Source organism: Acanthochromis polyacanthus, chromosome 11 (assembly GCF_021347895.1).
Source record: "Acanthochromis polyacanthus isolate Apoly-LR-REF ecotype Palm Island chromosome 11, KAUST_Apoly_ChrSc, whole genome shotgun sequence".
Classification (NCBI taxonomy): Eukaryota; Metazoa; Chordata; class Actinopteri; family Pomacentridae; genus Acanthochromis; species Acanthochromis polyacanthus.
Genome location: NC_067123.1, coordinates 25,811,153 through 25,834,973, shown reverse-complemented (window position 1 = coordinate 25,834,973; position 23,821 = coordinate 25,811,153). Strand labels below are relative to the sequence as shown.

The 23,821-nt window shown below is 40.8% G+C and overlaps 1 protein-coding gene across 1 annotated transcript in view; it reads right to left on the bottom strand.

The window, feature by feature from the left end:
- Nucleotides 1–23,821, bottom strand: part of csmd2 (CUB and Sushi multiple domains 2) — a 251,381-nt gene that overhangs the window by 5,694 nt on the left and 221,866 nt on the right. Inside the window, 16 exon segments of the mRNA XM_051955076.1 lie at nt 536–713; nt 1,445–1,577; nt 3,960–4,047; nt 4,687–4,799; nt 7,191–7,352; nt 7,672–7,737; nt 9,210–9,389; nt 9,691–9,802; nt 10,672–10,745; nt 12,432–12,605; nt 12,809–12,982; nt 13,183–13,362; nt 15,476–15,652; nt 18,411–18,593; nt 19,817–19,990; nt 20,396–20,584. Coding sequence (XP_051811036.1) covers nt 554–713; nt 1,445–1,577; nt 3,960–4,047; nt 4,687–4,799; nt 7,191–7,352; nt 7,672–7,737; nt 9,210–9,389; nt 9,691–9,802; nt 10,672–10,745; nt 12,432–12,605; nt 12,809–12,982; nt 13,183–13,362; nt 15,476–15,652; nt 18,411–18,593; nt 19,817–19,990; nt 20,396–20,584 — 2,339 coding nt within the window. The 3' untranslated portion in view covers nt 536–553.

Genomic DNA, 23,821 nt, shown 5'->3' with positions numbered 1-23,821 from the left:
GATGAGTGTGTAGAAGAAGGAAAAAATATGGCAGGGGAAGGGCAAAAAAGAAGAAAGTAAAGCAAAATCAAGAGAAACAAACAATGGTCAAAAGGAGACAGACAGAAAAACGATGGTAAGTAAGACCAAAAGAATGGCAATGACAAAGATGGAGGAAATCACAGAATAGAGAAGATATAAGTATTATGTGAGATAAATACATGTTCTATTTTTTTTAAGCAAGTATAAACAAACCAAAATGAAATTTATTAACATGACAGATCAAAGGGTGTATAGTAGCAGAAAACCAATCACTGACATTTCTATCTGTGGAATATTCTTAAGGGACGGTGCAAAAGCTTCGGTGTGAAACCGAATTCTGAGAAAGTGTGTCTTGCTTCAGCAGTTGTGATGTCTTAGATGTATGATTAGCTGAGGCAAACCATAAGGTGATAACTTTATCTCCTCTCACTGAAATGTGAAGCTAAAGATGCCTGAAGCTGTAAGTCCTTTCCGTATTATGCAGTCGGATGATCTGGTGGCGTATGACTCTTACCTCTGTCTGAAGCAGTTGCTATACAGCTGTGCACACTGTGCTGACTGTGAACTCTGTCTCATTGGCCATGATGTCAGTGGGCTGGATGTTGCGGTCGTACATGGGGTTCTCAAATGTAGCTCGTCCGTTAGTGTTCTCATGGCCCACGTAACCATTGAAGGGAACTTTGGGTCTTCTTCTAGAGTGAAACGAATTATTGCAATAAATAATAAGCAGTGTTCACATTAGAAAAGAAACCAGTCTTTATCTACCATGCAGCAGAAACTGGTGTCTTAGTATGGCACTATTTGGGAACAGTACTTATCTGTATTGTTACAAAATCCATTTAAAACTTTCACATCAGGGCTAGGTGTATCACACATGAAGAGATTGCTTCCTCAATCACCCTCACTCATTACTACCTCAATCTGTCTCACTGTTATGAACCAGTGAGTTTTCCAGGCAGGGAAGGGGATTTTCTCTATACCACAGATAATCATGTTCTCAGATTCAAGTCAACATATGCCTTAGTGGATTAAAAAATCAATATCGAGTTAATGTATTTTGGAAGATGAATGCAAATTTTAGACAAGTCAAGCAAGATTATTTTTGAACAGATATCTTAACAGATGGAAATGTTGGCTAAAATGCTTCCAAATGTAGTAAAGATGTTTTTCTGCATATATATCACACTCCAAAGACAACAACCATAACAGACCTTTTTTTTAAAGATTGTACTCAACATTTCAAAAGTGAATTTGTGCAAGGTGCAAATGCATCTTAAAAGAGCATTTCCTTTGTCACCAATATTGACCAAGCTGTCCAAAATGAATACCGTTTAAGGAGGTCATCCCTCACATTGTATTAATACCATGATGTTGCTCGTACATTATGTAGCAGTGTGAAATATATCAACAATGTTAGCCTTACCTGTGTTTGTAGAGGTACAGAGCAAAGCCTGCAATGATCATGGCTATAAAAGGCACTAGGATGGCTGCCGCCACTGAACTGCTGTTGGAGGCAAAGTTGTAGCCTGTGTTGTCTCTTCCGGTATCTAAACTCTCTGTAGGAAAATAGAAAAGACAGTGAGCCATTGCTTCAACATTACTTCAATATCTAACTTCAGCAGGAGACGCAAAATGAAATCCCCTAAGTACAATTTAAACAAGCAAAAATCAAATCATCTTCTCATCTTTGACAATGCATTATGGCAAATAAATATGAAAACAATGAAATATAATAATTTGAAATCGCTGAAGAGTGCTACTAGTAATACTTTATTTATTCACAATAGGGGGAGCAGCCTAAACTGACTTTTTAAAGTTTATTTCTATGTTTTAATTTCATTTCCCCCATGGGAATGTCAAATTCCATTACCCTAACAATGACTCGTAATTACTTACATCAAAGGCCGACAGCAATTAACTCGTTTCAGATTCATTCTCTAATTTATGGAGGTGTGTGTTTGCAACAGCAACAGTGGAGGAGTGACAGCGCACCTGTTTGCCGCAGAATGGCAAAAAAAAAAAAAAGCTCCAATAAAGGACAAGTGACAAACAATAAAGAATTCAATAAGTGGGTTCTGTGGTGTTTGCCAATCAGCCCCCTACTGCATAAGTGGGGCACACAAACAGATGCACAAACACACTCATGTAGCCAAACTGCACTCGCAGTGACACCATCACAGAGTTAAAACAAAACATGAAATGTAGACAAATTAAGTAGGATTATTTCCAACACATCAAAGCCACCTACCAGACTCACATCCAGTTTTTTTTCTTACACTCTTAAACACACATGCACATGAACACTCTGGCATCAGCCCCAGCCCTCTATATTAATGAAGAGATGTTTGCTCAATCAGGCAGGGTGATGGGAGGGGGGGGTCTGCACCTGCTGTTCAAGTACCTTTCTCATTACAACAGATTTCAACATCCACTTTCAGCATACATACACACACTTAATCTATGTTAACACCGAATACCATCATGCTCAGTTCCAAATTCCCGCTCGTTTCTGATCTGTCTTTGTACCTACACTTGTGCTCTTCACTTTGTCTTGCAGTCAGTGTAGAAGCCTCTCTAGTCTGGACTTTGCTTTATAAAAGCTGCTAAATTCCTATGAAACATGTCATCCTCAACAGAATTTGCAAAAAGAAAGAAGCAAATTCATAAGCACAGGCATTAGCTACTAAAATATTTACACGAATTATAAGAAATCTGTCACATTAGTGACAAAAAGTCAGACTGCAAAGGATTTCAGATGCATTTTGAATCCAACTTTAGTTGCATGTTACAAAGCCCTCATTTTCTTCTTTCTGCGTGTGCTGTAGAGCATCTTTGCCTGAAGACAGTGAGCCATTGAGACTTAGTGAGATGCAAAACCTGTCACTGCCATACAAAAAGTGACTTTTTTTAATTAACTACAGTCGTGTGATGGAAAGTTTGGTGCATGAGTACATACTTGTGAGGTTAAGTCCAACTTTTTAGGATCAATTAAATGTCAAAAAGGCTTCTCTAACTCTTGACATTTTTGGCTGGTTTGCAGCAAGTGTTTGGGATTCAGGAACGCATTTTTGGACATTTTTTTCAAAGCTTTATCAAAGCAGCTGGTGGCAGCTGTAAACCAGAGTTATGAACTAGCAAAAATGAAATGAGAAGAACAAAACAAAAATCTACCAGTCATTTCTTAACATTTATGCAGACAGGACCTTACATATTCCATGTTTCTCGTATTCTTCAACTTTTTAGGATCAGGCAGAAAAGTGGCGCGTGTTTGCAAGTAGCTAAATCAAAGCAGGTGGAAAATCTGGCAAGGAATATGTGGGCATGTGTGTCAGGTGGGTCTAACACAAACACATTCCTGCTTGCCTGAAGCAGCTGTTCAGATCTAAGAAGTCAGGATTTAAGGACTTGCTGTATACAGCATGGAGAGTGACATGGGTAGGATTTCTAGGTCACAATAATGGGACAGAATATGGATAGCTGTAGCTTTTTAAAAAATGCTCTGTACCCCTGATAGCTGAAGTTGCTGAAGGAGCCAAAGAATGACATGCAGCAAAGAATGGATGATATTTACTGTATCGAAACTGTAAGAAAAGCAGCTACTTGGCAGATAAATGAACATATAACTCCCTAAGGAAAGATTTTCTTAAGCTGTATATGTGTTTATTGTGTGCATGTGGATGTCATTTTCTGACTATTAGCCATGTTTGTGAACTGCATTTCTTTCTTTAGGCTGGCTTCACAGCCACATTCTCCAAAATGTGTTTTGCAAAAGTAGATAAATGTCAAATTCCACACAACATAATGCACTGCCGTAAAAGCAGCTAATCTTACAGAAGACTGAACATTTTACAGACAGGAATATGAAACACAGACATACAGTCAGTCCCAGGAGACCACTTGGTCAAAGGTTTCTATTACCAAGTGGGTAGCCCACTCACCCAGTTTCTGGAGACCAAACTGGCCAAAGCCTTTTCCTCTGACAAATCCCTGGTACACAATGGAGTTGGATGAAGAGATGTAGGACACCTAAGGAGAGAAAGGAACGGAAGACAGACACTTTATGTGTCACATCCAGGCTTTACAAAGGAGCGTATCATCAAAGTGTCAGCAGCTGGTGCACGCGGAAAATGAAATATCATGTCAAAGGGAGCTGAGAGGCGCTCTTATGGCTCACATTTAATATGATGTTTTCCTGCTCAAGAGCACAAACATGAACACACTCTGCCACACTGCACACATTCAAGCATGTTGCAGAAGAGGAACACTCCATTCTGCAGGAGGCACACTTAAACCACTCATGTGCTGTGCATCTTGTGAAACATCCACATAAAGACACACAGAGAGACACACCACCGTACATACTGTGACCTGCTTTTTTAATTAAATTGGGAGTGTGTGTGTTCGAGGTGCCTGAGGTTGGGGGATAATACGGGAGAGAGGAGTGAAGGGGGTCTGTCGAGTCCTGATTACCAGGCGATGATTTAACTGACATTTTAATTAAAGAGAAAACTCTCGGTGGGCCCTCCATCTCCCGAGAGTGACAAGGTTAGCGTGCATTTATGCTTGTGCGTATTTCATAAGAAAGGTGTGTCTGTGTGTAACGTAATATCTTTGCACATACAAAGAGAGGTGTTGTGTTGCACCTGATCCTCGAATTGAACTTACATGTCCATCCAGGGCCCAGTTGTCTATTTTGAACTTGTTGACAAAGATCTCCACAGGGCCTCTGATCTGGTGGACCTGTAGCAGCAGCTGGGCTTCCTCCCTTTTATAGGTACCTACCAAAGAAGATGTTGACAGTTATTTGAGGACATCAGTCATCTTTGGACCATTTGAAAATCATGTGCTCTGATTCATCCTCTTATCACAGCAATGCTTTTCCTAATCACATTCTGTTGACTCTTTCTTCTGTTCCTAACTGCTCCTTTTTACCTTCATAGTCCACTTGGGAAAATTAAAGTATCAAGCTCAATACTGTCTAAAAAATGCGTTTCATTTAAGTTATAATGGGTTTTGTGTTGTGAAAATGCAGACAAAAATTCTACAAAGTCAGTTTTTGTATTCCTCCAAACTTTAGGCGTCACCACAAATTGTGAAAAATAGGGCAGAAAATCAGTATAGAAAAAGTACATATTGTTTATTTAGAACTTCTATTGCTTTCAAAGAAATTTGCTCTGTGGAAATTTAGATTTAAGCAACACAGCCCAACTTGTTTGATGTGCAAAAAATATGTACAGTGCCTTGTGAAAGTATTCGGCCCCCTTGAACTTTTCAACCTTTCGCCACATTTCAGGCTTCAAACATAAAGATATAAAATTTTAATTTTTTGTCAAGAATCAACAACAAGTGGGACACAATTGTGAAGTGGAACGAAATTTATTGGATATTTTAAACTTTTTTAACAAATAAAAACCTGAAAAGTGGGGCGTGCAATATTATTCGGCCCCCTTGCATTAATGCTTTGTAGCGCCACCTTTTGCTGCAATTACAGCTGCAAGTCGCTTGGGGTATGTCTCTATCAGTTTTGCACATCGAGAGACTGAAATTCTTGTCCATTCTTCCTTGCAAAACAGCTCGAGCTCAGTGAGGTTGGATGGAGAGCGTTTGTGAACAGCAGTCTTCAGCTCTGCCCACAGATTCTGGATTGGATTCAGGTCTGGACTTTGACTTGGCCATTCTAACACCTGGATACGTTTATTTGTGAACCATTCCATTGTAGATTTGGCTTTATGTTTTGGATCATTGTCCTGTTGGAAGATAAATCTCCGTCCCAGTCTCAGGTCTTTTGCAGACTCTAACAGGTTTTCTTCCAGAATGCTCCTGTATTTGGCTCCATTCATCTTCCCATCAATTTTAACCATCTTCCCTGTCCCTGCTGAAGAAAAGCAGGCCCAAACCATGAGGCTGCCACCACCATGTTTGACAGTGGGGATGGTGTGTTCAGGGTGATGAGCTGTGTTGCTTTTACGCCAAACATATCGTTTTGCATTGTGGCCAAAAAGTTCGATTTTGGTTTCATCTGACCAGAGCACCTTCTTCCACATGTTTGGTGCGTCTCCCAGGTGGCTTGTGGCAAACTTCAAACAAGACTTTTTATGGATATCTTTGAGAAATGCCTTTCTTCTTGCCACTCTTCCATTAAGGCCAGATTTGTGCAGTGTACGACTGATTGTTGTCCTATGGACAGACTCTCCCACCTCAGCTGTAGATCTCTGCAGTTCATCCAGAGTGATCATGGGCCTCTTGGCTGCATCTCTGATCAGTCTTCTCCTTGTTCCAGGTGAAAGTTTAGAGGGACGGCCGGGTCTTGGTAGATCTGCAGTGGTCTGATACTCCTTCCATTTCAATATGATTGCTTGCACAGTGCTCCTTGAGATGTTTAAAGCTTGGGAAATCTTTTTGTATCCAAATCCGGCTTTAAACTTCTCCACAACAGTATCTGGGACCTGCCTGGTGTGTTCCTTGGTCTTCATGATGCTCTCTGCACTTTAAACAGAACCCTGAGACTATCACAGAGCAGGTGCATTTATACGGAGACTTGATTACACACAGGTGGATTCTATGTGTCATCATCAGTCATTTAGGACAACATTGGATCATTCAGAGATCCTCACTGAACTTCTGGAGTGAGTTTGCTGCACTGAAAGTAAAGGGGCCGAATAATATTGCACACCCCACTTTTCAGGTTTTTATTTGTTAAAAAAGTATAAAATATCCAATAAATTTCATTCCACTTCACGATTGTGTCCCAATTGTTGTTGATTCTTGACAAAAAATTAAAATTTTATATCGTTATGTTTGAAGCCTGAAATGTGGCGAAAGGTTGAAAAGTTCAAGGGGGCCGAATACTTTCACAAGGCACTGTATATATATAAAATGTAAAAGTAGCAGCATTACTTTTTGTATCGAGCATGGTACTCAATGTGGCTGTTGAGAATATTTTTTACTACACTGTGATGAAGCCAGGTACAGAGGAGTGAGGTGTCCTGGCTGTTACTGATGCAAATTGTCACCTTAATGATCACAGCTATAAAGGGGATTATGCTACAGGAGAAAAAAAAAAAATCATAAAATGTCTGCTGTTCTACTTTATGGAGAGACGACATTGGCTTAATGTGCACATTTTTTGTAAAGATGTTGACAGCAACTTTTGTTTTTTGGGTACCCACCTGCTAATTTAAGTTCTACTCCACTGTGGTCGATGAGCGTCCCGTTAACCCGGTTGCTAAAAGGTTCAAAGGCAGTGATGCTCAGCATAGCTGGCTGCTTTTTCCCCAGGTACTCATAGGATCCCCTCCACAGAGAGTTCTTAGCAAACACACCACCAGGGACTGAAAGACAGCACAGAAGTTAAAGAATGAGATATAGAACTTACAGAAACTATTTTTTTTTAGTTTTATTTGGGCATTTCAAGGGATATAAACACCAGGTTCTAGGTTGTTTTACTGATTAGAAGACATGAGACTAAGAGCTAAGCTTAAAGGATAAACTAATCAGTGAAATCAGATTGGATAACAAGGTATGATGTGGCAGAATTCGTCACTCTGTACATACTACTGGGATGAAAAGGAATGGCATCAAGCAAAGATGATCTTAAAGTCTTTCTTATTTTGATAGGTAACTCTGAAATTCAAGGAGACCCTGTGTTACCTGGTAATTTGGAGGGTGGCTCCTGCACTGTCCCCACTGGGCTTTTACCACTTGGGCGATTATCAGCTGGAAATCATAAGACACAAAATCAACAAAGGGAGATATTAAACAAGTATATCCTGTAAACGGGTGCAGAGTGTGCCTTGGGAAGTGAAAATAGAAGGTCTAATTTTATTCTGAACACAGCATCTCTAAGGTAATTGCAGGAGGTGGATGTCATCATCAGCACTTCCTGTCTGTGACTCATAATCCCTGTGGCGGCCAGACTGAGGGCTGCCTGCGACGCGATTTGTGTGTCGAAAAAGCAGCCCAAGTATCCCTTTGGGGTTACGGCTAAATCAGAGTCACAGTTTTAATAATACCTTACTGTTCACATGGGGCTGCAGGACGACATCACAGTAGTAAACATACACCCACACAGGTAAACAGAATGAAGAGGGCTTTACTCACAATCGTAAATAAAGAGTTATACTGATGGTAGTTAATCAGCATAAACCTAACCTTCGATAATGCAAAAAGCACGGACACACAAACACACCACAGTCTTGTGCTTTATTAGCTGCCATTCTTTTGAGCTGCCCTTCCATCACTGCGCCCACAGGCACTGTTAATATCCTGTATGCGCTAAGGCCAGTCCTCTTTGCCTTCAGTCTTAATAGCATGGCCTTAAAAATACCTATCACCCTATATATTTCAGGAACAGCTAGACATGGAATCCATCACATGGATATTCCCCCCTCTAGTATGTCTTCCTGCTCCAGCCATTAGCATTCCTCTACCCTAGATAATTGTTCGTCGATTACTCTATTTTTTCCTATATGTATTTAGGTCAATGCTTTGGGGTGTCTTAATGGCAGTCTATTAGTCTGCAAGACCTTGTTAACACTGCCTCACCATTTGTAAGAGGTACTTCTGCTAACCTAATCAATGGGATGCATTGGCCTAATCAAGTTTTGCACCCTTGTTAATGTTTCAAAGCTTGCCCGTGTGTGTGATGTGCATGTGTTGGTCTGTGTATCTGTGTGTGTGTGTGTGTGTCTGTCTCTGAGTGTGAATGTGTGTAATTCCATGCAGTGTAATTGTGTGATGGATGGGCCATCCTACCCTGGCATGTGTCTGAGAATAAGCAAGTGTTAACACAGCTATTCATCAACATTAGCTGAATCCCCAGCTTCCCAACCTTAGTCACCAATGAATCCTGAGCCAGTTAAGACCCCAGTGATTTCAGCAAAAAGCGTTTGTGAAAAGTGCACATAATACATACGAGCTGAAGTGTTGTAAGTGCTAAATACATCTGTGCCCCTCCATAGGAATGAAAGTGTTTATGTCCATATATTAGTAATGTCATGAGATTTGGTACACAGTGTGTGTTTGTTACAAGTGTAATTTGCTTTTGTCTACATGGTTTTAATCACTGAAGTGATGCAGGAAATTAGCAAGCAGAAAATTCAGGTTGCATGAGTATCCATGTCTTTGCATATTAGATATCTAGTAGATCTCCGTGTTTCCTTAAGGATGTAATGTAACCATGTTTGTACCTGCACATAAAGGTGGCTTCCCTGACCAGCTACCGTCGGATCTGCAGGTCCTGTGCTCTGATCCTCCGGCCAGATAGAAGCCAGGCTGACATGTATAAATCAGCGTGTAGCCGAGGGATGGCAGTTCAATGGCTCTCACATCAGACTGGGCTGGCAACTCTGGCTGGCTGCAGTGGTGGGCTGCAGGGAGAGGGAGAAGGATTCAAGCCGCCAAAAAACAGAGGGTAGAATTTCAGAGAAACAAAGTAAAGCAGGGGTGACGAGATGAGCAGAGAGATTTGTCAGAGGACAAAAAGATTAGAAACAAATAAATAAAGTGGAAGACAAACAGTGAAACAGAGAGCCAAGGCAAAGGAGTGGCGACAAGGACAAGTATATGGGATAGACAGCCATTAGCAACTTTGAAGTAAGTTTTATTCAAGACTGTGCTTCTCATTCAACTATTCTTATGTTTTACAATATGAACAGATCATGTTCATACCAATGCACTCAGGTTGAAAACCGCTCCAAGTAAGGTTGGGCAGACATGTGCGAGAAATGGAGCCCTGTAGTAAGTAGCCCTTTCTGCAGCTGAAGAACACAGTGCTGCTGATCTGTAAGAGAACACACATACTGACGCTGAAATGATGTTCATAACGAAAACAGTGTCTTGCAAACAGAAAAGGCTGTTAAATTATCCTTTTTGGACTTGTTGTCACTGAGTTTCGACTTCATTAGAGTTGAAAGTCAATAATTTTTATACTACACAGAATTTGATGAGCAACATAGTTGACAGGGTCTTCTTTAAACTTGGGGAAAAACACTTGTGCACCAATAGAAATAGGTGTAAATATCTCAGTGCAACGATTTGTCATCATTATATGATGTTAGGTTTCAGTAAAGTAATTGCTAAACTCATTTATTAAGATAGGGAAAATGGTGGAATGCAACTTTAAACAAGCTTCTATTTTGTTGGTGTACAATTTTTAAAAATGTAATCCATCAATAGGAACCCTTGTACAACAGACATTTGGACTTATCATTGTAGGAAAAGCACATGGGTTGCCAAAAGCATTAACAATAGCTGTATATAGAAGTAAAAGCAACTGAATGAAATTCAGTCATCACAAAGTTTGTTATTCATTTATTTCAGAATTTGCCTAAGAAACCCATGTGGGCTCTTCTTATTAAATTCTACACTGAAAATATATTACAAATAACCTTAGACAAAGAAAACATTGTCAGTGTTCTTTATGATATCAGAAGAAAGATCTGTTCTAAACTGAGAGGTAGAGCGCTTTCTTATAACATCAATATTGCAGTCATCATTGATTCAACCTTAGGGCCCATATTGGCAACATAAGGTAGAGTAATAAAAGAGGAAAATACATATTGTAGTATATAGGCAAAAGAAAAAAACAGACTTGAGGAGTCTTTTGTTCAGTATATGTATAAAGTTTTCTGTGTCAAAAAAATTTCCCACCTGGTAGCCGTGACTGTTGTTCTGATTTCCAAAGAGAGGAGTGCCAGGATCTACACATGTAGTGTGACTGGGATCTAAAACACATAAACACACAACCTTTTTTGATAAGAACTCTTTTGGTTGCACCTGACATTTTTTTAATTTTATTTTTTAGCTTTTTGCATTTTCAAAGGTGTTGATTGTGTAATTAAACCAAATTCATCATCTGGTGCTTAAAACTTCTCCACAGTTCTGTAGGTCATGACAAAGAGATGCATTGCTTTTAGTTACTGTGGGAGGGAACAACATTTTTTAGAGATCTGGTGACAAATAACAAAAATCATTGCAAATTTTGCATACTACTACTCTTAAAAGCCACTAGTTGGGGCATTTTTTTTAAAACTTCCTACAGTGTATAATACCAAGCATTTCCAATCACTGCAAAGGCCTTCACAGACATAACACTTTGAATTAATCTTCCTAAAGCCACAGTATAGATTGTACTATAATTTGTATGGGAATGAAGTAACGTATTACACAAAGTATTACACATTACAGTTTAGTAAACACATTAAGAATGAATGGAACTTGTCATTTGAAAGAGGTCTCAGTGCACTCAACTTGAAAGCTGAACAAGAAGCCACAAGAGGCCAGTCTTTGCAGTGAATTTAAAACCAAGAGGTGTCTCAAGAGGTGGAGTACAGCAGTGTCAGCAGTAGCTACACACTGTAAATATACACCACATTTTATTTCTAATTGATCCGAGTCTCACTAAATCTTAGTTGAAATCTTCCTACATGCCAGGCGCTATGTTTTTTCCAAGCATGGTTAAACAAAGTGCCTGATAAATCATGCACAGGTAGTGGAGTTACTAGTGACTTTGGCATTCATAAATTAATGTTTACACTAGCAGTTTATACATGTGAATATTTCATAGCACTTCAAATACCGAAACAAGCTCAAGTGCTAAAAATGTGTTTCATTTTGTCTTCAGTTTGTTCCTGACCAAAGTGCTTTTACCTGCAGTATCCATATTTAAACTTTGTACCTTAAATTACATCACTCTTGTATTTAAAAGGACGCTTGAGGGATGTTTATGGCAGGAGGAAACATTATTAATATCATAATATTATGTATGCACCAATGTGCATGCACTGTTAGTTACTTTCAAGTTTCAGATACATTTGTGCGTGCTAAAAGGGTCTGACAGGATCATAGATGGGTCACGATGTAACAACTTCCTCAATTAGTGAAATATGTCAAAAAAACACAAGGTGGGAATCGATTACATGGAAATGTGCAGCTTGTACGTATGTTGTAATTTTTCTGAAACAGGCCCCTGGAGCTTTGTTGCATTTCCACACTTTTCTCACACAGGCAATAAAGATTCGACTGACACCCATGCTCACTCTGAAATTGGGGACATAAATGTTCAGGGTTGTTTTAATTAACTACACAAGTCAGAATTGAAAAAGCAAATCAATATAGCTTGTTAGCAGGATCAAATGGTTTTTGCATGCTTTATGTCTAGGTTGCAAATTGCAATTAGGACTAAAAGGGAGCAGAATGCAATTGTCAGCCAAAGGGGAAGTCTCTCACATTGACACTTGAGTTATATAAAAGCAATGGTATATAGTACTTTAGTTTATCTGCTCTGATTATGGAATTATGGCCTCACACTGCACACTGGTCACCACCACCACCACATTATTACACCAAAATACAACATGTAATACGATGAGTTAAAATTGCCAGAAATTAAAGAACAAACTGTAGCATACCTATGCAAGAGGGCTGCGTGCCACTCCAGGTGCCATCATACTGGCAGTATCTTCTGGTTGAGCCAACCAGGACAAGGGGAGGGTAGCAGGAAAAGGAGACAGAGGAGAGATAGGTGAAACCTCGGTCCTCCCTCCTCCCCTGTGATGGCATCCCTGGGTCTCCACAGAACACAGCTGTAAAGATGAAGAAGGATGAAGGGAAGAGAAAAATGTGGTAACATGAGGTGACCCACAAAACATGTTGGATTTTAATTGGATGTTTTCCAATGCGGAAGAAACATAGCACATGAGACATACATACCATACATTTCTAAGCCAAGTCAGAGACAAATGAATACATGTAATGTAATTCGACATGACAGTGTGGTGCCACTTACGGAAGCACTGTGGTTTCTCTCCACTCCAGTTGCCGGTGCCCTGGCATGTTAACACAGTAGGCAAGGACAGCTGGTAACCTTGGTTGCAGGAGTAGCTGATGCTGGAGCCCCAGGTGAAGTCTGTACCGACAACCTGTCCATTAGGGATGTTGGGTGGTGGCCCGCATACAATTGCTACAGCAAGACAAAGAGGCATAATTGTATTTCATGTATTCTGCACAGCGGTTTCAATTATGTTCCTGTCTAATAATGTTAATTGATAAAGCAAAGACAAAGCCTAAATTGTGTCAGAGGCCCAAGAGGAAGAATTCTGTAACCTGCCCATAATTCCACCCATTTGGTTGCATCGCGATGCAAATTACATAGAACTATACCTTTGCAAAGTGGTTTGGTGCCATTCCAGGTGCGATCCTTAGTGCAGACGAGAGAGGACGCCCGGTCAGCATCCATGGTGAAACCGGGGGAACACTGGAAACTGACAGTGTGGTTGTAGGTGAAATCATTTCCGAATCTCACGCCATTGGCTGGTACTCCAGGATCACCACAGTTAATTACTGCAGAAACAAATTGGCATTGCAACTGAGAATAAACACATTTCACCACTAAAAACAGGCATAGTAGAACACGAGGACCATTTGCTAACTACACTACTCGCAATAAGTTAGGGATATTGTGAGGTCCTCAGTGGATTTCATACATAAGGTGTTTGTTTCACTTCACTGATTTTGTGGAGGAGTGGAACGCATTGCCTCAGAACAACATCATGAGACTAGTTAGGAGCATGAGACGTCGCTGTCAAGCTGTCATTGTGGCAAATGGTGGAAACACCCGCTATTGACTTTGTCAGTTTTGGTTATTTGGGGCTATCTTTGTTATTGTTGGGGTAATTAATATTGCACTAATGAAAATGATGCTTCTTCTCACTCATTAATAGTAATATCAAAGGGAACTATTACTTATTTCATTAACATTCAGACCAAATAGGAAAAGTACTCATGTAAATAACAATATTCCTGACTTATTGTGAGTAGTGTAATTGTGCCTGAGACACATAATTTGAGAATTTATTTAGTTTTCCATTTGATTGTACTTGGTAATGTAGGAAAATAATGTCAGATAGGTTGGATGAAATAAGTGAACAAACTAGCCTCATGTTAATGAACTGTAATATGCACTTGACTCAAGCAGTTCACCTCACAAACCCCATCTGAGACAACATAGCTGATGTGTCCTCATGGACAATTAGCTCTGGATTCATTCATGGATGACTTTTTTTTTAGATAAAATATGTATAAAGTGCACATTCTTCAAAGCATGACTTAATGGTTTTCATGTGAAAGAACTGTCCTTGCACTTTGATTTGTTTCTGTTTGAGTTGTAAGGAAGCAGACACAATGCAGGGACACTCTTGTGATCTGTATCTGTATCTCCACAGTTGCTCCGTAAAGTTTCAAAATGGACCACATTTCTCTTTGATTGTACTTTCACATCCTGCAGGGAAAACATTGTGACTGAGTAACAACAGTGAGAATTCCACTGTGTGACTCAGCAGCATCATAGCTCAGCCCTGTTGTAAACGCTACAAAGAAGGAAAATCCAGGGCGCATGGCAACTTGCGCTAAGTCGCCTTGAGACAAAAGGCATTGTTAAATGTGTATATCCTAGTAACATTTTATGTAGGGTGCAGAAATTGGGCCTGTTTAAGCCATAGTATGTCTCTATTTGAATGCGTGAGCGCTTACATTTCCCACCACCCTCGAAAGATCACAATGCCCATCAAGGGAAGTCTACCGTCAAAAAATAGCTACAGCACTGACACAAAGTTAGATAAATTCTCCTCATGAATGACAATATTCTTACATTGTCATTAGTAAGCGTAATTATATGATGCAAATGTGTAACTATCAATCAGAATGAAGTAGACTGAAGATGAAATAGAGAGAAAACAATCAGAACTTCCATGTTTTGTAGCTATCTTTGTCACGCAAACCCTGAGCACGGAGGTTTTTTTTCCCCAGATCAATAGAAATCATTTAGTCAGAGACACTCCGTTTCCCATGTCCCTCCCTCGCTGGAGGCATTCTGCCAAACTGCTTCAACATGTACCCTTTCACTCCTATGGATTACTGAGTTCTGAAATCCATAATGGAGCTGCTTAGGGTTTTATCCTCTCCATTCAGAAGGAACTGGTTCTGTTAGTGACCTCTATTTGCTAGGGTCTCCTCTCTCTGTACAGCAGCTGTATGTCTTTTGTGAGACATGTTGATAAAGGGCTGTCAGTCAGGCCTGCACCCTTTGAATGGGCCATGAGTCAAACCAATTTCTTCATAGGGAGCCAGAGGACCACATAGAGGCATTCACTGCTGAGACAGTCACCATTGCAAGCAAATGCCATGAGTTCCATGTTGTCTTACATATTTTGTATAACAGTAAATACCTGGAATGATTATACCTATTCAACCAGGATTTCCCTTCTCTGCAAGGAATGGACACACTCTTACCATATTAGAAAGTGTAAAATGCTGTTATAGATGACATAAAGATGAGGCAACTTAGAAAGAAAATCATCTTGTTAATACTAACATTTCCACTACTCAAATTAAACAAAAATGATAAGCACTGTTTAAAGATTCAGTCAGACATTTCTTCTGTGGGAGCTGTCCATACCCGAGCACTCTGGCATGTTGCCAGTCCAGGTCCCATTCACAGTACAGTGTCGGGTAAGCAGTCCAGTAGAGTAGTAGCCCTCTCTGCAAGAGTAAGTGATGGATCTGGAAAAGGTCAGGCCATCATGGATGAGGATCTGGGCATTTCGTGGAGTTCCTGGATTTCCACAGGAAATCACTGAAAATGAGAGAGAAAAACAGAGGGCAGAGAGGACTGGGTCATTTCATTTACTGACTAAATCCGAAATGATCAAAGGTCAAAGTGCATTATGTGTCCAGATGAAAACTCTCCTTACTCTTACATTAGCCATGCTAATCAGATGTATATTAAATAACTTTAAAAAAAAAAACAATATTTAGTTGGGTTTTCTTTATGCTTCTTTACTTGTTTGATATGCATCTGTACTTTGCTTGTTTTCCCTTTCACTCTGTTCTTCATCCACCAGCTCTATAACCACCCTCCTGTTCCCCTGTGTCCTACTTCATAAGTAACTCTGCTTTGATGGACACATCCTTTGCTCAGAAAATCCCTTGGTGTCTGTCCGGCCGCCAGCGATGGTTCTGTTCATTACAGTCTCCAGCTTGCTCCGGGCCCTCAGAACCCCGTGGGCATCGCCCTCCCGTAATGACCAGATGTGGCCTGGCCCTTGAAGTCTGTGCCAACTGAGAACAGGTGGGCAACCTCCGTTAGTGGGCATACCACATACGCGCACGCACACACACACACACACACACACACACACACACGGCACACGAGACGAGGAAGACTTAGTGGTGCTGTGAGGAGGGGGGCTGTGGGGGTGTGTTAAGAGCACAAGCGAAAACAGCCGGGAAGATAGGATGATGCCTCTAGAAATAACACACTGTATACTAGGATTATGGACGACAAGGGCCAAGTTTATATGGGGAGTAAGAAAAGGACAGGGAATAAATACACAATTGAAAGCAACTGATTTGGTAAGTTAAATTTGCACACTTCTTCCTCTTGATATTATCCTTAAGAACCTCGTTATATTCTACTTTTGCTGCACTCAATATGTTTGACCATAGATAAAGAAGAGCTGCACTCTATTACTTTCACATTGTGTTGTGTCTTTGTCCTGTCTCAGCAATAATAATGAATAGTGCTAGGCAGAATGACCCGAATCGATCACTCCCACACAAACTGCACATTCAGAGAATTGTTTTTCCAGGTGTATGCAGCAGAATGGATGTGATGCTGCACGAGGACAAAAATTAAAAACTGTACAGTGGTCAATAGAGGAAATATTCTCTGTCATGTCCTCTATTGTCTCCTGTTTACACAAACACAACACGCACTATGTGTTTTCCACTCAAATTCTGAAAAGGTGACGTCTAATCACATAGGCAGTGACCGTTACGACAGTATTAAACACAATCCCTGAGTAGGATGAGTTTAAAATTTACATTTCAGGGGAATGGTTGGGATCAACTAGCTCTGAAATAGAAACAGATGCAAGGATGATGAAATATAAAGTAAAGTATACACATTCTATATTTACACTTTCTTGCCTGTCATTCACCATCCACACACTTGCATACCATTAACAGTGGAGTTACCACGCAAGCCGTCAACCTGTCATCGTGAGTAACTTGGTTTTCAGTGACTTGACACTTTGGCAAGTGGACAAGAGGAAACTGATGTACCAACCTTGTGATATCAAGACAATCCGATCCACCACCTGAGCAACGCTATTTGTGGCTACCTTCAGACATCATTTGTGTGAATATTTGTTTGTAATCTAATGCATTGCAATCTGCGTTTACAAAGGTTTGTAGAACTAATACATAGTGTTATCTATGCAATTAACAGATAATTTGAGGAAAGGGACAATAAATGTAATACAAAATGTACATTAAAGAGAGCTGAAAAAAGTACGTTAAAAAAGTTACTAAAGTGAACAAAAGGTAATGCAGATGTCTTATATCTGTGCATGTATTCTATCATCTTTCCAGGCTTCAGTTGGATTGGTAGCAATTAAATCGTTAGCCCACACATGACTTTCATCAGTCATGTCCTCCATCTCCCATGGGCGTTTCCAGGCCAGATGGGACATGCAATCAATCCATCATCTTCTGGGTCTGCTCCAGGGTCTCCAGTTGGACATGTCCAGAATATTCCCATAGTACATAGGGAAAAACATTGTGACCAGATTCCTGAGCAACCTCAAATGGAGCAGCTGTTTTAATCCAAGCTCTTCCTTGATATCCAAGCTGTTCAACAAAAAGCTCATAGCCACAGGTGAGACTTGGAAACTGAACTGACTGCTAAATTGAGAGCTACTCCTTAGGGCTCAGCTCCCTATTCTCCACAGTTTGGTAAATGCCACACCAATCCACCTATTGATCTTATCGTACTCTGGTCCCACCCAATCTCAACATTTATATGCTTCTTGACCCAGAGGAGCACCCTTGAGATTATTTTTGAAAATAAAATACATTACAATCTCTGACAATGCACAAGATCAGACACAAGAAACATCCGCTCTAAAGTACTTAACTTACCACAAAGTATGTGTGCACAGCTCCTGCTTAGGCCATGGAAAGACCCCATAGCCAGGAGCAGTGATTTTTGTACATCCATCTCCCACAGATACCACCACAGGAAATAGTAATTTCATCCAAGAAACACATGTATATCTCACACAGACCTATGACCCCTGTAGTATCTCTGCGAGGATGAAGGGATGAGGAGACAAGGTCGGAATCCATATCTGTCTCATTCTAAAGTTTGACAATTGATGTGAGTCTCTTTGCTAGCACACTGCCAAAAAAAACCAAAAACCCTCAGACGCTGAGCAGTGTGATACTGCTATATAAATTGTGTGTATGGGGTTCAACCGATTTTAGCAGTCCATGGTTTTCAGAGAAGAAATTAAATACATAAAGTATGAATACATGTGTGTACTGCTTACCATGACACTCAGGTTGTGTGCCCAGCCAGGTCCCATTGGCCAGACAAGTTCTCTCTGGGGAGCCCTTCAGCATATAGCCAGGTTCGCAGCTAAAGCGGACAACGCTGCCCACTGTAAACTCTTCTCCCAGACGAATACCATGAACAGGAACACCTGGATCTCCACAGAGCCCTGCAGACTCCCCTACAAAGATAAAACGAAGAAGAATATACATGTAAATGTAGCACAAAACGCACACAAACACATGTACTGTCCACAAGGGTGATGTTTTCATATTAAAGCACAATAATGATGCAATTAGAACAGGATCATAGACCCCTCCCTTACACTTGTAACCCAACTGGAAAGAAATAGGTTTCCCTCCCTCCTTAAGAAGTGACCAGCTCCCCAAACACAATCTACTTCTACTCCTCCAACATTATATTGTACAGAAAATGTACAATGGGATGTGATTTTTCCATTTCATTGCCCCGACATATTATTGCATCCCGCTTCAATAACTCCAAGTCCTCCATTTAAGCAACCACAAAACATTTAGTAAAGACGTGTACTGCTCTTGCTACTCATTTTACAAGGCATTGGTCAACATCGCTTTAATACTACAGAGCTAAGAAAGCCAGCCAAATCTTTATAAAAAGGTTGTGTTTATTGCCCGTTGAGAGAACACTAGCAATCCCTGGGATATATAAGAACGTCATGAATTACGATATTAAACTGTCACAGCGCCACTTTATTGTCACACAGCTTGTGTGTCTGTGTGAGTATTGGTTTATGTGCCTCTGTCACTGTCTGTGTGTTTGTGCATTTTTCTGTCACATCTTTGTGGAGATGTACTTGCGCGAATGGGCATCCCCAAAGCCTGCATGTGTGGCTACAGTTGGAACGCTTAAAAGAATGAAGAGTGGAGAGGAAGGACAGGGGCTGCTGTTTTTACAGTGCCGCATAACCCAGCTGAGGTACTGGCGTTGATCTTCTTCAGTCTAATATGAACAAATTAAAGCAGTTTTACAGGGGACATTCTCTTTGCCCTTGAGGCCAGCGGAGTAGACAGGCAACTCCATCTTTGGTCCACCTACTTCGCTCATTACCTGCTAACAGCTGCCACGCAAACTCTTTTATTTGTTGGCCTGGTATTATGAGGGCATCAGCATAACTATTAAATCCGATGTTATTAAATCCGAATTAATCACATATAAGAAGCAGAAATGGGAGAAGAGGATGAAAAGACGGGCTATGCGGCACACAGCACCAAATATTCTGAACATAATGCTGTTTGTTCCCGTCTTTTTTTATTAAAGTTGATACTGAATATCAAGTAAACAATCTGTTTCACAAAATATTGTCAGGTTTAGCAATTCAAATCATCAATCTGGGTGACCAGTCAATCTGGGTGTAGGTTTCCATACCAGAGCAGTGTGGTGGCGAGCCGCTCCACTGCCCGTCCAGCTGGCACATTCTTGTTGTGTTGCCAATGATGGTACGCTGGCCTATGCAGCTGTAGCGAATGACTGAGCCTACTGTTCGACGGTCACCTGAGATCTGGGCGTAAGGAGGCATGCTGGGGCGGTCACATAGCACCACTGTCCAATCAAAGCAGAGAAATAAGAGAGAAAAGTTTGTCATATATCACATGTAAAATTTCCTGCAGAATTTGCTGATTTATTTTGTTACGTACAGTGTATTGTTGTTCTTGGGAACTGTGATGGTATTTTTTTTATCATCATTTAACATTTTACAGAATAAACATTGAATTAATCAATTGTAGGTATAAGCCACTGATATGGCTTGTTTACAATAATTAGCCAGAAAAAAATAAGGCTTACAGAGGTGGACAATAGCAGAGTACTGTTTTAGGAAAATCAGTTAAAACCTTTTCTGAGTGGAGTAGTAGCAACAGAGATTGTATAACTGTCTGCTTTTTCAGGCCATACAAAAAAACTGAAATCATGCACCATCACTTACAACCAACCCCCGAGGTTACTCACACAGGCATTTGGGCAAGGAGCGGTCCCAGGTGCCGTCCCCCTGACATGAGATAGAGCTGGTGCCCAGCAGGTAGTAGCCCGGGTTACAGCGGTATGACACAGTGGTTTGGAAACTGTAGCGGTGCGGCCCGCTGGGCAGTACCTGCCTGATGCTGTTCTCTACATGGCCTGGCTCGGTGCAGTTCACAACTGAGGAAAAGCAATGCAAAAGGAGGAAGGAAATAAAGGAGAATGAGAGAAAACAACATATTTTGTAAGCATTTCAGTAACACATTAACAATTTATAAAAGCTAGAGATGATGATGCTGATTCAATAATATAATCGTTTTTACAAATATATGCAAATTTTAAAAGCCAGAAAGAAGACAAAAGAGGCTTTTTGTCTTAATATGAAAGGCTTTGATATAGAAATAACAGTCTCCCACACACAGAGAACATGCCCATTTTTTTGCCGAGATTTCTGTCTCTGTCCATTACTTTCCTCGGCTTCTATTTCTACCCATCCACCATCCATCCATTCACCCCAATCCAAATGAAGTAGGAGGCAGACTCCGGAAATAAACATTTGCTTCATTAGAGGCAGCCTCCTGCTGGCCGTCTTGGTGCAGAGACGGTGATGGATGGAAAGCTCACAGGAGAAGAGGCACCATGTCAGTTTAACACCAGATGGAGAGAGTTAGGGAAGGGGAGAATGAGGAATGAGCGAGGAACAGCGAAGGAGGGTGTGGTACAGAGTCAGTGAGGAAGAGGCCCTGATGGCGGAGAATATATTAGAATTCATAACAGAATGTCAGCTGGAGACTACTACCAACACCAATCCATCTTGTTTGCCTCAGATACAAGGCATAAACTAAAATCTTACATTGCCTCAACAAAGTCAGAACACAGTGAGTAACAGTTGCTGTCTAGCCTATACTGCTAACCACAACTAAATGTGTACCATGATGCCAAAGCTCTAATGGCTTCTAAAACAGAGTCTGGGAGAGCCCACGCAGCCATTATGCCCCAGTTTTCCTTGCCAGTCTCGCCCCCATGAGTGTGTCTTTGCTACAGCCAAAATGAACCCATTGTATGCTAATGTGCCTAAAAGCTTGCTCGTTTTCATGCTCCCAAGCTGGCCAGCATAGCTAAATCACCCCCCAAATACCTATTATAATGTATTCCTTCCAGTAGAGCGCTGACCTGTGGTGCCATCATTTACAACTTACCGCATAATAACACTACAAAGGGTTTTTCGAAGCAGTCGAGCTGCTTCAGTACAAGACCTTCCAAGCTTGGAATTCCGTTTTGAACAAATGTGCTCAGGCAACACAGGCTCAAACACGATCCAACAGTCATCTAAAATTACTGACCTCCTAGTAAATTCTTGTGTGTGGCCCAGTAGGCAGGGAGAGAGGAAGCAAAAGGATGAAAGGAAAAGAAGAATAAAAGAGAGAGAGAGGGGAAGAAGGGCTGAGGTAATTCATCTCTGTTCAACTCAGAAGTGGGGACCCTGGTCACCCTCTCCTCCTCTTGGCCTACTGCCAAGTAACAGCCCTGTAAGTGATGTGTCAGAGAGTGTTTTTCCTGTCCTGTGTCTCTCGTCTTTTATCACCGAAAGACAAATAAACACACACGAGTCGTCCAAAGAAGGTACTGTTGCTGCGACTCAAATTGGTGATTAGAGAGGAATAGAGGACTGGCTGCACTGGTGGTGCTCTCATTCTCCTTGCATTATTGATGGAGCCTACAGACTCTTATAGTTAAAATCTAGACAGTGGAAATCATTACCTTTGTCTGACTGACTCCCACCTATTTCCCTGCCTTCTGGATGTATCCCCTTCGCTATCTCCTCTTAAAAGAAAAGCCAATTCTTAGATCTAGCTGAAACTAAGTTTTTTACTCAGGAAGGGAGTACATGGCAGACAGACCACACTTCAATAAATATGTCCTGATTGCTGTAATTAAGGTGGTAAAACTGATTGACAAAAATACCTCTAAGCTACTTATGTCACCACATCGACCACAAGAACAATGGCAAGCAAAATGGACTGCCAGACCTACCCACACACATATGCAGAGGAGTGCACAGTTGTCACATAAAATGCACATAAGAGCCATCATCTGCAAAACAAGGCCAATGCTAATATGATACCACTGGCAGAGAGATTTAATGCATAGTCTGGAAAGTATATCTTGCCTGCTTGTGAATACAGCAGCCAAATGTAACTCTCTTTTTTTTTTTTAAATAACAGAATATGCATTACTGTAAGATTTGTAAGCCCCATATTCATTCAGAAACGTCTCAAAGAAGACCAAACCTTTTCTCTTCATTTAAAACAAACTCATAAGTCAATCAGTCACTGGTTCTGTCACTACTTTGTCATACTGAAGGCCCGACCTTGCAAGCAGCCTCTTTCTGTGCCTGTCAGAAAGCCTTCGGTTAGTAGGGGCTTAGAGACAGACATGAGCGGCAAGATACATAGCTTGTCACAAAAACACTGTCAAATTAAAAGCCCTTGCCTCGCTCACACAACGCAGAGCAGGGTACTTCTTATTCTAAGCAAAAGCCAAGATGCAGGTCTCCAAAGGCGTCTGTCTTCCATACAAGCTCAAGGATCCTGTGATTGTTTTTGGCTGTCTTTGCATGGTTATTAACTAAGTTTGTTTCCCTGACAGACAGGTGAGCCTTAGGGTGGAACAGAGGTAGCTAGGCTAAAAGGAAACATGTAAATATTATCCGGAATCTCCATGGACCATATATGTTGTGCTGAAGTAATTAAATAATCCAGGGTTCTTTTTGGTCTTTCATTACAATTTCCCCTAATACGCATCAGTTACAGTCTTTCTCCCCCTGGGTGCCTCTGTGCTTCATCTCCACTCTCTCTGTGATTGGGGTCATCTGTGGCCACAGAAGATATGACCTTGCACAATACAGTAGGTAATTTAATACCTTTCAACACAAAGGGATGAGAATACAAAATGAGAACCATACTGATTGCCAAGCAAGTTGAAAGAAACATGCTCTTTGGCAATGTCCTCGCTCTCTGCAGTAGGTACGTACAAAGCTGGCTTACACAGCAGAATGTACAAAAATAACAACTTCAGACTTGCTATGATATGCCACAACATTAAAACCACCAGTTTAAAATTGTGTAGATCCCCCTTGAGTAGCCAAAACAGTTCTGAGTCACTAATGCAGGGTCTATACAAGACCTCTGAAGGTCTCCTGTGCTGTCCAGCACCAAAACATTAACAGCAGATTGCTTAAGTTCTAGAAGTTGTAAGGTGAGACCTCCATGGAACAGTCTTGCTTTTCTAGCTCATCCCAGATATTTTGATCAGGCTAAGATCGAGGATATCTGGAGGCCAAGTCAACAAGATAAACTCTTTGTCATGTTTCTCAACCCATTCCTGAACAATCTTTCTCCAATGTTAATAATCCTT